Genomic DNA, 13,938 nt, shown 5'->3' on the forward strand with positions numbered 1-13,938 from the left:
TGATGCTAAATATACCATTGCTATCAGTATTCGTGTTATTAAAAACACTGTCCGCTATTAGTCGACACAAAATAAGCTTGGCAGCAAAGTTGGAGACCATGAAATAAAAGAGGCAAAGGCAGCCTGGATATGAAGTTATCTGAGTGACAGGAAACAGGCAGGAGAGGTGAACTGTACCTTTTCATTTATAGGAAGCTGACAGTGGCTTTCCCCAGCAACCAGTACTGTGTTACTACGACTAATTTTCTTTACATGTACTACCAAATGAGACTTGGGTTTATCTAAAGATGAGATGTGAAGCTCCAGCACACGGCCACCAGACCACAGAGTGGACGCAGCATATGATAGACCGAGCTCAATCACACCAAAACCAATGGATCAGATCAGAGATCTGCTGTCTTGCCATATACAGTCATAACTAGTGTTAGACCTGCCGCAAAATGTTGGACATGCCGGTTAAATTAGGCGACAAGGTGGCACAGTGGTTAGCACTGCTGCCTCACAGCGCCAGGGACCCAGGGTCAATTCTGGCCTTGGGTGACTTTATGTGTAGAGTTTGCACGTTCTCCCAGTGTCTGTGTGGGTTTTATCTGGATACTCCAATTTTCTCCCACAGTCCAAAGATGTGTAGGTTCGGTTGATTGGCTATACTCAGTTGTCCTTCGGTGTCTCAGGGTGTGTAGGTTGTGTAACAATTCCATTTCTACAAAGTCTCATCAAAAATGAAATCCTTACATTTGGGTCCACGATGAATGCAGCATGTGGAGTTACAGAGATAGGGCCTGGGTATAATATTCTTTCAAAGAATTGGTGAAGACTATGTGGGCCAAAGGTTCTCCTTGTACACTGCGGGAATTCTATGATTCTATAAACATGCCACAAGAATTCCATCATTACTGATGAGGGAGGCCAGAGCATCAGTGCCAGAAGTGCTGAGTAGAATGATTAATCTCGGCCTCCTCCTGAGGTCCCCAGCATTACAGATCACAATTTGATTCACTGCATGTGAGGTAAAGAAATGACTGAAGGCGCTGCATACTGCAAACTCTCTCAGCCTGGCAGTACCCCAGCAATGGTACTGAAGAATTGTGCTCCAAACTAGCCATTCCCCTCGCCAAGCTGTTCCAGTGCAGCTACAACACTGGATCTACCGGACAATGTGGAACAAAGCAGGGCAAATCCAATCTGATGAATTGCTGCTCCATCAGTCTGCTCTTGAACGTCAGAAAGGTGTCATCCTTCCAGCGCCTCATGAACATCACTGCAGGAGTTCCTGAGGGTGATGTCCAAAGCCAACCACCTTCAATTGCTTTATCAATGCCCTCCCTTCCATTATAATGTCAGAAGTGAGGATGCTCACTAATGATTGCACAATGCTCAGTACTGTTCACAATTCCTCAGAGACTGAAGCAGTCCATGTCCATAAACAGCAAGACCTGAACAAAACAGAAAATGCTGGAAAGGTTCAGCATGTCTGACAGCTTCTGTGGAGAGAGAACAACTAATCCTTCGAATCTGGATGACTCTTCGACAGAGATAGCGTCTTAAGGTCTGAAGAACATTCAGGCTGAACCTGATAAATGTCAAGTAATGTTTCACTACACAAATGTCAGGCAAGGACCATCTCCAACAGAAGGGAATCTAACCATATTCCCTTTACGTTGAATGGCAGCACCATCGCTGAATCCTCGACCATCAACATCCTGAGTGGTGGGGGCGCACTGGGACCATTGAACAGACACTGAACTGTAAACACTATGGCTCCAAGGGTGGATGACAGTCTGGGAATTTGGAGAGAAGGAACTCGCCTCCTGTCTCCCAAATTTTTCCCACCATCTCCAAGGCACAAGTCAGCAGTGTGTTGGAATCCGCTCATCTTGCTGGATTGACTGCAGCTTCAAAAACACTGAAGAAGCTCATCCATGAAAAAGGAGCCCACTGGATCAGCTGGCCATTCACCAAATTAAACATTGACTGTCTCTACCACTGACGCACAGTGGCAGTATTTTACCACATACAAGGTGGAATGTAGCAGCTCACCAAGGTTCCTGAGTCAGCATCATCCAAACAGGCACTATCCATCACCGAGATGGGCAAGGAGATCAGAAGGATGGAACACCAACCAGCTTCAGATTTCTTTCCAAACCACACACCATTCTGACTTGGAATAAAGTGCTTTTCCATCACTGATGCGGGATCATAGTCCCGGATGCCCCTTCCTAGCGGTTTTGTACCAGATGCTCTGCAGAATTTAAGAAGCTGGCTCACCACTTCCTTCTCAAGGGCAATTGGGGATGGGCTGCAAGTGTTTGCATTGCCAGTGATACCATCAACCCTTGAAAGAATTAATAAAGACAAGCGTTACCCACTGTAGGGATGGGTAATTGTGCCTGTGTGTAACCCAAACACAGTCACAGAAGAGAGAAAAAACAGCTGCGACAGGACAAATTGTGTGACCATTGCGCAGGCCAGAGGAATTCTAAAGATAGATCTGGTGGAACTATTCAATATACTCAGCGAGGGTCTCAAATGTCCTGGTGTTGTGCTGTGTGCGATACAACCTGGAGTTAGAGTGGCGAAGCTTTGAACAAAGTGTGATGCAACACAATGTTGACCAGGTGCTTCATGATGAGGAACCCCATGGACCACAGGCCAGGGACATGGGATATGTGTCAGGAAGGATCGAGATTCAGTGATACAGACATGTTTTCCAAGAACCTGAATTCACACAGCCATTCGGTGTAATAAATCTTCACCATCTCCAGCACTGTTGCTGTTTCTTTGAATGTTCCATAATTTCCCTGGAGCCGTCACGACATGAAACAAAGGTATTGGAATTGTATTGACCTCATTCAGTGCTGTATTTCCCATCTCACATTCCCAGTGAACTGTTAAAGACCCAGTAATATGGTGAAGGATTTTTTTAGTGGTGCTCCATCTCTGAATTTACTGAAAATACGTGGATAACAAAGTGACCAGTAACAACAAAGTATAACCCTGTGTGTATTAACCTGGTGGTGTTAAACATCTTACTGTGTTCACCCTGTGAAACCCAAGGAAGCAACCCCACCATGACAACCACCCCCATCCCCGCACTTTCCGCTGAGCTGCAGGCAGGACCTTTACCTCTCCTCTGAGAATTTCGATGACCGTGGCCTTTGTCTTCGGATTTCCTGAGTCCTGGAAGGATCCGGCCAACTGCGGGTCCTCTGCACAGATGTTGGAGTTGTCTCTGTCATCATAGCTTCGTGAGGTGCTTGTGTCACAGTCGGAGCAGAAGAGGACGCACTGTCCACACCAGGGGCATCCTGAGAGGAGCTCCCAAATGCTGCAGGCAGCCGCACCTCTATCCATTCAGGGCAAACTGGACCCTCCCTGCTCAGCCGGGAAGTTCTGACAGTTACTCCAGACACATTTTCCCACCCCTCCCGCAGCCCGTGTTCCACAGAGCTCATGGAGGTGTTGAGAACATGCAGGTTCATTTGTATTTCCTGTGGGTGATAGGCTGGATGTGACTCTCCATGAAGGTCACCAATCTCTCTGTGGAGGATGTTATTTGTGCTCATACCTGAGACATGGTAACACTGCTGGCCTGGATTGACTCCTCCATCCTTTGTGTATGGATACACAGAGCCTTTGGAAATTCCACCAAATGTTAAAATACCTTACGCTGCAGCTCCAGTATCTGCTGCCTTGTTAAAGACTCCAGTCACATTTCACCTTCCACAAGCTGGCTCTTCCCTCTCCCCTCAAGAGTGTGAGTGAACTCAGCTATTGCTGCCTCCATAAGCTGCTCGGATTTGTGTGTGCTGTCCTGTGCTGCCAGATTGTAACCCCTTTGCTATTCGTGTGAGGCAGTATCTGCTCTGGCAGACGTTATGGGGAATAATATGACAATCCATCCTCTGGCGACCCCTTCTCATCTTCAGAGCTGCACGCCCGTCTCCCGCTCACAGCAGCTGTTGTTTTATGTGAGAGAGTGAAGAATGTTAGAGGGTAATGCACATTCCAACATGTCCTGCAGACTTCCTAATGGAGAGCTCCATGTGACCAATGGTGAACACACAATTGCCAAATTATGGACTCGAGCAGCAGAGTCTGTCCTGTGCCCATCCATTCACTCACTCACTCTCTCTGGATCCACAACCCATCTCACCATCAGCGATTGCCCACCCAGCCTCCAGGTCTCCCAGCTCCAGCACTGCATCTTCAATTGGCATAAGGATGACACAATCCAGACACTGTCACTCTTGGCTCCTTCTCTGAGGCTGTGTGCCCTCTTCTACAAGCACATAAATTTCCATTGTTACTCACCCAACAAAGACACACACAAGCCTATGATGCTGCCAGACTGCCCATCATGGAACCACCAGGATGGTCACTCAGTGTCGGCAGTGCAGCAGTCATCTCTGACTGATTGGAACCCATCATAGAGAGGCTGACATGTTCCTGAAGATTGATGCTGCTGTCTGGACATTGCCAGTGTCTGGGTGGAGATGTTCTTTCCACAATTTCTCTTTCATCCTTATTCACATCTCAGCCTGTAAGTTTAACGCTCACCTTGTCAGAACATATCAGGTTATTGATCCCTTTGCCTCACTGCAGCCACGTGCTGCCTGCTCTGGCCCTCGGCAGTTTCCATCTAGACTTGCTTGGGTTGATGTGACAGGACTCCTCCTCCACTCCTGAGGGAACAGAACCTCCCTCCAAACCGATACAGCCTTGAGAATTTCCAGGGAAGTGTCAGCGAATTGGGTTTAATCTGCCTTCTGCCATTTCAGCCCTTTGTTCATTAACCAGGGCTCCCTCACTGCTCCCTTCAGAGCCTTTGAAAGTGCTGCTGGCTGCCTTTAAATCTCATGCCAGCATTGCCTGAATGGGGTCTTCCCCTGCAGCCAGTGGTTAAGATCTGGAATGCACAGGGTTTTGGGGGGAAGGTCGGGGGATGACACTTAGTGAGTTGCTCATTCGGAGAGTCAGTGCAGACACAATGGGCCGAATGGCGTCCTCCTGCTCTGTAACAATTCAGTGATTCTGCCTGTGCTGCCTGAGTGGACGGATTCCCCTCACCTGTCAGATATTAATGTGCCTGTTTGGTTATATGTGGAGTTGGTTAGTTCATTTGGTTTGGTGTTTAGAGTGTGATGGAGAATGATGCTAAATCTGAGGGCTTGGTCCTCTTACCGGCTGTGGGGTTCATGGAATCCCATCTCCTCCCGTTGCCGCACGTTTGTTAAGTTTTGTTCCTGAAGCTACATGTAACAAATTGTCTCTCTCTATTGGAGAGAAATACAAGGAACAAAGAAAATTACAGCACAGGAACAGGCCCTTCGGCCCTTCAAGACTGCACCGACCATGCTGCCCGACTTAACTAATACCCCGTACCCTTCCGGGGACCATATCCCTCTATTCCCATCCTATTCATGTACTTGTCAAGAGTCACCACCATATCCGCTTTCACTACCTCCCCCGGCAGCGAGTTCCAGGCACCCACTACTCTCTGTGTAAAAAATCTGCCTCGTGCATCTCCTTTAAACCTTGCCCCTCGCACCATTGTGAGGAGGATGCAAAAATATTTCAAGGGGATGTGGAGAGGCTCAGGGAGTGATCGCATTGAGGGGGTGAGACAGGGTGGTTGCTGAGAGGCTGTTTCTTCTTGTAAGAGAGACCAGAACAAGGGACAGATTTTAAAATGTAATTGTCAGTCCCTTAAGACTGAGATGAGGAGAAATTTATTTCTTAGATGGTCGCGGGAGAGTGGAACTCTATTCCCTCGAGACTAGTGCAGACAGAGTCATTGAATATATTCAAAGCTGAGTTAGCAATGACTTTGGATTGAGAAGCGAATCAAGGGTTACAGAGGAGCGAGCGGGAAAATAATTGTGACTGCAATTAGAACAGCCGGGATGGAGTATGCTCGAGGGGCTGAATGGCCTTCTGCTGCTCCTAGTTATTTTGTTCTTATCCCAATACGTCCCTCAGACTGCTCTCTCTGACCAGTGATAGATACACAATCTCTATGTTTTGTCCTCACCAGACGCTCTCCTGTGCCCATTCATTAGGCCACCCACTCAACCCATCTCACCAGCAGTAATTACCCACTCTGCCCCCAGGCCTTCCTGATCCAGCACCTCATCTTCCATTGGCGTAAGGTTGGCAAGACCTGGATGTCTCCACTCGTCTTCACTCATTCCCTGATGATGTTTGCTCTCTTTCCAAACACATAAAATGTTACTCACTCACCAAACACATGCAGTAGCCCAGGGTTGTCCAACGTGTGGACCAAGGGGCGAATGTGACCCTCGAAGCCCCTCAATGCGGCCCCCGGAGCGAGTTTCAAGAATCTCAGTCACACAGTTCAGTTTGAATGGAAGAATCTGCATGGAGCTACTCCTCCAATCACATCCCATTCATTTCCCATGTTTGCTGCTGATAGGTTTTTGAGCCAATCTGCAGCAAATGTGGGAGAGAAACAATTTGTGATTGATGAGGATTAAACTCTAATAATCATCTTTATTTATTACTCATCATTGTGCTCAGCAGGTTGGTTCTTTTCATATCTCAGTTTAGTTTTTAATTGAAATTTCTGCTGTGCCAAACTTTATCATTCTGAAATTTACTCATCGGCCCCTTGAGTGAGAAAAACATTGACGTGTGTTTGCCCAGTGAATATGTTGGTCAACCCTGCTCGAGCCTATGCTTGTGCCAGCCTAACGGACATGTCTCTGACAGTCAATGCTGCTGCCTTTGCATTGCCAGTGTCTGGGTGGAGATGTTCTATCTACAATTTCCCTCTCATCCTTATTCACATATCAGGCTGTGCTGCACTCACCGTGGCAGAACACATCAGGACATTCATCCTTTTCCACTCTGTAACCACGTGTCTGAAACCTGCTCACCTCCCAGCAATTTCCATCCAGACTTGTTTGTACCGATGGGATAATCTTCTCCTTCCATCCTGAGGGAACAGGATCTCCCTCTGAACCCGAGCAGCCGGGAGGAGCCCCTCCAGGGAGGAATTAGTGATTGGGGAGCAACCCTTGCTCTGCTTTCTGTCATTTCAGCCCCTCATTCAATAAGCAGAGCTCCCTCGCTGCTCCCTCCAGAGCTGCTGTGTTTGAAAGTCCTGCTGGCTGCCTTTGGAGATGGTGCCAGCATTGCCTGAACCGGGACTGCCCCCTGCCAAGGCTGCCTCAGTGGGCACCTCCCCCTGCCTGCCAGCCGTTAATTGTCCGCCTCTGACAATATCACCTTCATAACTCTGCCTATGCTGCCCAGACGGACACACCACCCATTTCCAATCCCCATGTTGGGACTTCAGAGCTTCTGATAAAATCACAGCCATTATCTTCAACCTCACCACAAACTGCATTCCCAAACCACTGACCATCCCATGTCCCTCCCGAGCCACTCCGAGTAAGGACATGGGGATCCTGTGATTATGGTCCTGTCCCATCATCACTTTTATCATTTAATCACTCCTGTAATTCCAGTTTGTCCTTTCTTTGTTTCTTCCCCAGCCACCCACCGCTGTCACTTCAAACCTGTCAATTTACTGCCCGTTCCCAGTTCCAATGGAAGCTCAAACTTTACCCCTGTTTCTCTCTTCACAAATATTTCCCTAACCTGCTGAGCATTTCCCATTTATTTATATTTCATTTTCAGCATTGAGTATTTCCTCATTCTACTGAAATGCAAGTTGTGTTTTTGGAATGTCTGATACAATACATTATTATTGTTATTAACATTATTATTTAAAACACCGGGGATTGAGCCTGATTCCTGTTATTCCTCTCTCTGGTCTCCAGTCTGGATAAGAACGCTCTGACAGATTCTTGTGCTGAGGATCTCACCTCCGCTCTCTGCACAAACCAGACACTGAGGATTCTGAACCTGGGATTAAACTCTTTCACAGATCAATCTGTCCCTGCTCTCCGCCGCCTCATACTGACCTGCAGGAGTCTGGAGGAGATCTGGTGAGTGTTTGTGTTAATTTTTAGTGTAACAATTAAAATATAAATGGATTTAAAATATAAATGGGCCTGAATCTTCCAAGCAGCAGCAATGGTAAGCAGATTGCCGGTATGTTTAAAAATTCCCCCAACCTGAAACTGCTGCATATTTCTCCCAGAATCCTCAGCACTGCGACCCTGGGAGCTTCATCAGAGCAGACAAGAGTCGGGGAAGAGACAGCACACACCCTATTTACAGCACAGTGACCCCGGGGAGCTCCATCAGAGTAGAGTCGGGGAAGAGAGAGCACACACCCTAATTACAGCACAGTGTCCCCAGGGAGCTCCAGCACAGCAGACTCGAGTCGAGGAAGAGAGAGCACAGGCCCTATTCATAGCACAGTGACCCCGGGGAGCTCCATCAGAGCAGAGCAGAGCAGAGTCGGGGAAGAGAGAGCACAGGCCCTATTCATAGCACAGTGACCCCGGGGAGCTCCATCAGAGCAGAGTAGAGTCGGGGAAGAGAGAACACACACCCTATTTACAGCAGTGACCCCGGCGATCTCCATCAGAGCAGAGTGGAGTCGCGGTAGAGCGAGCACACCTTATTTACAGCACAGTGACCCCGGGGAGCTCCATCAGAGCAGAGTGGAGTCGCGGTCGAGCGAGCACACCTTATTTACAGCACAGTGACCCCGGGGAGCTCCATAAGTGTTAGTTGATTGTGGCAGTGAATGGGTTGGTGTGTCGCTAGATGAATGGTTAGTCAGGGAACTGAGGAGAGGTTCAAGGAATAGTTCTGGGTGTCGGGAGGGTGGTCGAGTTGTATTGTGTTGGTTTGGGGAGTAAATCAGCAGTTTGGATGGTGGCTGGGAGTTGGTCATGTTGTTGGGTGTCTCGTTAGATTTGGTTGCGTGGTCGGAGGTTGGGATTGGTTAATAGCTTTGGAGAGTAGTGGGTTGGGGTTGCTTCTTGAGTCATCAGTTTAAGTCAGAGATATAGTCAAGAATGTATTCAAGAGGCGGCTGGATATCGCACTTGGGGCGAACAGGATCAAAGGTTATGGGGAGAAAGCAGGATTAGGCTATTGAGTTGGACGATCAGCCATGATTGTGATGGATGGTGGAGTAGGCTTAAAGGGCCAAATGGCCGCCTCCTGCTCCTATCTTCCATGTTTCTATGTCAGTTCAGGAGAGGTTTGGAAGGATGAGGCCAAGTTGGGAGGTTTAGTCAGATTTGTTCAAGGGCTAGTGGGAGGTAGTCGGGCTGGAGGGGAGGGAGAGATGATTTACGGGAGTGATAGCCTGTCAGGGGGAGATACCAGCAGTAGCCAGGCCTGTGACACCACAGCTGGTTCTGCTGTGGGACAGGGTCGGGCAAAGAGCAAACGAGCAGTAGTAATAGGGGACTCGCTAGTTAGAGGCACAGACAGGCGTTTCTGTGGCCGCAATCGAGACTTCAGAATGGTGTGTTGCCTCCCTGGTGCCAGGGTCAAGGACGTCTCTGAGCGATTGCAGGACATTCTTAAGGGGGAGGGTGAGCAGCCAGAGGTCGTTGTACATATTGGTACCAACGACATAGGTAGGAAAAGGGATGAGGTCCTGAAATGTGAATATAGAGAGTTAGGCAGAAGGCTAACGTGTAGGACCTCGAAGGTAGTAATTTCAGGACTACTATCGGTACCACGTGCTAGTGAGAGGAGGAATAGGAGGATTAGGCAGATGAATGACTGGCTTGAGAGCTGGTGCAGGGGGCAGGGATTTAGATTTTTGGATCATTGGGAGTTTTCCTGGGGAAGGGCTGATCTGTTCAAGAGGGATGGGTTACATTTGAACTGGAGGGGGACTAACATCCTGGCGGGGAGATTTGCTCAAGCAGCTCGGGAGTGTTTAAACTAGTTTGGCAGAGGGGTGGGATCCAAAGCAGTAGGGAGACAAAAGAGAAGCTTGAGGACAGCACGGAAGTTAAAGAGAGCACATTAATTAGTAAAGGCAGTGTCAGTAATCCTAGTACCAGACACATAAGACAGAAGCAAGACAGAGAGCAAGGGAAGTCCAGATTAAACTGTATTTATTTCAATGCAAGAGGCCTGACGGGCAAGGCAGGTGAACTCAGGGCATTGATGGGTTTGTGGGACTGGGATATTATAGCAATTACTGAAACATGGCTAAGGGAGGGACAGGACTGGCAGCTTAATGTTCCAGGGTACAGGTGCTATAGGAAAGATAGAACAGGAAGTAAGAGAGGAGGGGGAGTTGCACTTTTGATCAGGGAAAGCATCACGGCCGTACTGAGAGGGGATATATCCGAGGGTTCGGCCACTGAGTCTATATGGGTAGAACTGAGAAATAAGAAGGGGGAAATCACTTTGATAGGGTTGTACTATAGGCCCCCAAATAGTCAGCGGGAAATTGAGGAGCAAGTATGTAAGGAGATGACAGATAGCTCCAAGAAAAATAGGGCGGTAATAGTCGGAGATTTTAATTTTCCCAACATTGACTGGGACAGCCATAGTATTAGAGGGTTGGATGGTGAGAAATTTGTTGAGTGTATTCAGGAGGGATTTCTCATTCAGTATGTGGATGGCCCGACTAGAGAGGAGGCAAAACTTGACCTCCTCTTGGGAAATAAGGAACGGCAGGTGACAGAAGTGTTTGTGCGGGATCACTTTGGGACCAGTGGCCATAATTCTATTAGTTTTAAGATAGCTATGGAGAATGATAGGTCTGTCCCAAAAGTTAATATTCTAAATTGGGACAAGGCCAATTTTGATGGTATCAGGCAGGAACTTTCAAAAGTTAATTGGGGGAGTCTGTGGGAAGGAAGAGCGACGCCTGGTAAGTGGCATGCTTTCAAAAGTGTATTAACCAGGGTTCAGGGTAAACACATTCCTCTCAGAGTGAAGGGCAAGGCTGGTAGAAGTAGGGAACCCTGGATGACTCGGGATATTGAGGCCCTGGTCAAGAAGAAGAAAGAAGCACATGATGTGCATAAACAGCTGGGATCAAGTGAATCTCTTGAAGAGTATAGGGGGTGGAGGAGTAGAGTTAAGAGAGAAATCAGGAGGGCAAAAAGGGGACACAAAATTGTCTTGGCAAATAAGGCAAAGGAGAATCCAAAGAGCTTCTCCAAATACATAAAGGGCAAAATAGTAACAAGGGAGAGAGTAGGCCCTCTTAAGGATCAACAAGGTCATCTATGTGCGGATCCACAAGAGATGGTTGAGATCCTAAATGAATATTTCTCATCAGTATTTACTTTTGAGAAAAGCATGGATGTTCGGGAACTTGGGGAAATAAATATTGATGTCTTGAGGAGTGTACATATTACAGAGAAGGAGGTGCTGGAAGCCTTAAAGCGCATCGAGGTTGATAAATCTGCGGGACCTGATGAGATATATCCCAGGACCTTGTGCGAGGCGAGGGAGGAAATTGCGGTTCCCCTAGTCGAGTTATTTGAATCATCGATAGTCACGGGTGAGCTGCCTGAAGATTGGAGAGTGGCAAATGTTGTGCCTTTGTTCAGAAAAGGCTGCAGGGAAAAGCCTGGAAACTACAGGCCCTCACTGGTCTGTGGTGGGTAAATTATTGGAAGATTATTTTGAGGGACAGGATCTCCAGGCATTTAGAGACACAAGGACTGATTAGGGACAGTCAGCATGGCTTTGTGAGTGGAAAATCATGTCTCAAATTTAATTGAGCTTTTTGAAGGGGTAACCAAGAAGGTAGATGAGGGCAGTGCAGTTGATGTCTACATGGACTTTAGCAAGGCCTTTGACAAGGTACCACATGGTAGGTTGTTGCATGAGGTTAAATCTCACGGGATCCAGGGTGAGGTAGCTAAATGGATACAAAATTGGCTCCTTGGCAGAATAAGCCAGAGGGTGGTTGTAGAGGGTTGTTTTTCAAACTGGAGGCCTGTAACCAGTGGTGTGCCTCAGGGATCGGTGCTGGGTCCACTGTTATTTGTCATTTCTATTAATGATTTGGATCAGAATATAGGGGGCATGGTTAGTAAGTTTGCAGATGACTTGTGTATAAAATGATGAAGGGGATAGATAGAGTGAACGTTCAAAGACTATTTCCTCGGGTGGATGGAGCTATTACAAGGGGGCATAACTGTAGGGTTCGTGGTGGGAGATACAGGACGGATATCAGAGGTAGGTTCTTTACGCAGAGAGTGGTTGGGGTGTGGAATGGACTGCCTGCAGTGATAGTGGAGTCAGACACTTTAGAAACATTTAAGCGGTTATTGGATAGGCACATGGAGCACACCAGGATGATAGGGAGTGGGATAGCTTGATCTTGGTTTCAGATAAAGCTCGGCACAACATCGTGGGCCGAAGGGCCTGTTCTGTGCTGTACTGTTCTATGTTCTATGTTCTATGACACCAAGATTGGTGGCATGGTGGACGGTGAGGAAGGTTATCTCCAATTGCAGCGGGATCTTGATCAATTGGGCCAGTGGGCTGACGAATGGCAGATGGAGTTTAATTTAGACAAATGCGAGGTAATGCATTTTTGTAGATTGAACCAGGGCAGGACTTACTCAGTTAATGGTAGGGCGTTGTTGAGAGTTACAGAACAAAGAGATCTCGGCGTACACATTCATAGCTCCTTGAAAGTGGAGTCACTGGTGGATAGAGTGGTGAAGAAGGCATTCAGCATGCTTGGTTTAATCGGTCAGAACATTGAATACAGGAGTTGGGACGTCTTGTTAAAGTTGTACAAGATATTGGCACGGCCGAACTTGGAATACTGTGTGCAATTCTGGTCACCCTATTATAGAAAGGATATTATTAAACTAGAAAGAATGCAGAAAAGATTTACTAGGATGCTACTGGGACTTGATGGATTGAGTTATAAGGAGAGGCTAATAGATTGGGACTTTTTTCCTTGGAGGGTAGGGGGCTGAGGGGTGACCTTATAGAGGTCTATAAAATAATGAGGGGCTTAGATCAGCTAGTTGGTTGATATCTTTTCCCAAAGGTAGGGGAGTCTAAAACTAGAGGGCAAAGGTTTAAGGTGAGAGCGGAGAGATACAAAAGTGTCCAGAGAGGCAAGTCTTTCACACACAGGGTGGTGAGTGTCTGGAACAAGCTGCCAGAGGCAGTAGTAGAGGCGGGTACAATTTTATCTTTCAAAAAGCATTTAGCTAGTTACATGGGTACGATGGGTATAGAGGGATATGGGCCCAATGCGGATAATTGGGATTAGTTTCAGGGTTTTTTTAAAAAAGGGTGGCATGGACAAGTTGGGCCTGTTTCCATGCTGTAAACCTCTGAGACTCTATGAGTGGGTCTAGTCGGATTGTGGGAGGTGTAGTATGGGGATCAGTGAGAAGTGATTGGGGGACTGGGGTGTGCTATTCAGGTATTAGCCCAGGGGGTGAGCTGTCTAACATTACCTGATTAACTATCCAGGTAAACTTTGTGGATCTGTCCCAAGTATCTGACTCTAACTGCAGCAGGGGAGTTCCCCAATAGTAGTGAATACCTCTGGGACAATTCCCAGGTAGATCAGTGCGTCAGGACATCCACAGGGTCCCGATGCTCATGTTCGGATGTGTGTCTGGCCTCTGGCGATCCAGAGACCAGAAGATTTGTCCCATTAACTCCAGTCACCTGTTATTTACTCTGTTGTTCAATCTGTTTATTTCCTGTTTCATCTTTACTCTGTTTCAGGCTGTTTGGTAATCAGTTCAGTCCAAATGGGAAGAGACATCTGGAGTCGCTGCAAGGATCCAGACGGGGACTGAGGGTGACATTGTGAACATTTCAATCTATAAACATTGCTGCTCCACCGGTTACAGTGAAATCCTGAATTGTGAAGATCTTCGACAACTCCTTCCAAACCCTTCATTCCTGCCCCTCTCCCTCCCTATTCCATCAGCTCCTCCAGCCTGGCAGTGATTTCCCTGCTTACCTGGTTTCCCAGCTGGGAAACTGTTGTAGTTTTAGTCTCCACATTGAAGGAAAGATTGCTGC

At 47.5% G+C, this 13,938-nt stretch overlaps 1 protein-coding gene across 1 annotated transcript in view; it reads left to right on the plus strand.

Moving 5' to 3' along the window:
* Nucleotides 1–13,723, plus strand: part of LOC144487451 (NACHT, LRR and PYD domains-containing protein 3-like) — a 41,600-nt gene extending 27,877 nt beyond the window's left edge. The window contains 2 exon segments of the mRNA XM_078205530.1: nucleotides 7,809–7,976; nucleotides 13,636–13,723. Coding sequence (XP_078061656.1) covers nucleotides 7,809–7,976; nucleotides 13,636–13,723 — 256 coding nt within the window.
* The last annotated feature ends 215 nt before the right edge of the window (nucleotides 13,724–13,938 follow it).

Source organism: Mustelus asterias, unplaced genomic scaffold (assembly GCF_964213995.1).
Source record: "Mustelus asterias unplaced genomic scaffold, sMusAst1.hap1.1 HAP1_SCAFFOLD_800, whole genome shotgun sequence".
In the NCBI taxonomy this organism is placed as follows: Eukaryota; Metazoa; Chordata; class Chondrichthyes; order Carcharhiniformes; family Triakidae; genus Mustelus; species Mustelus asterias.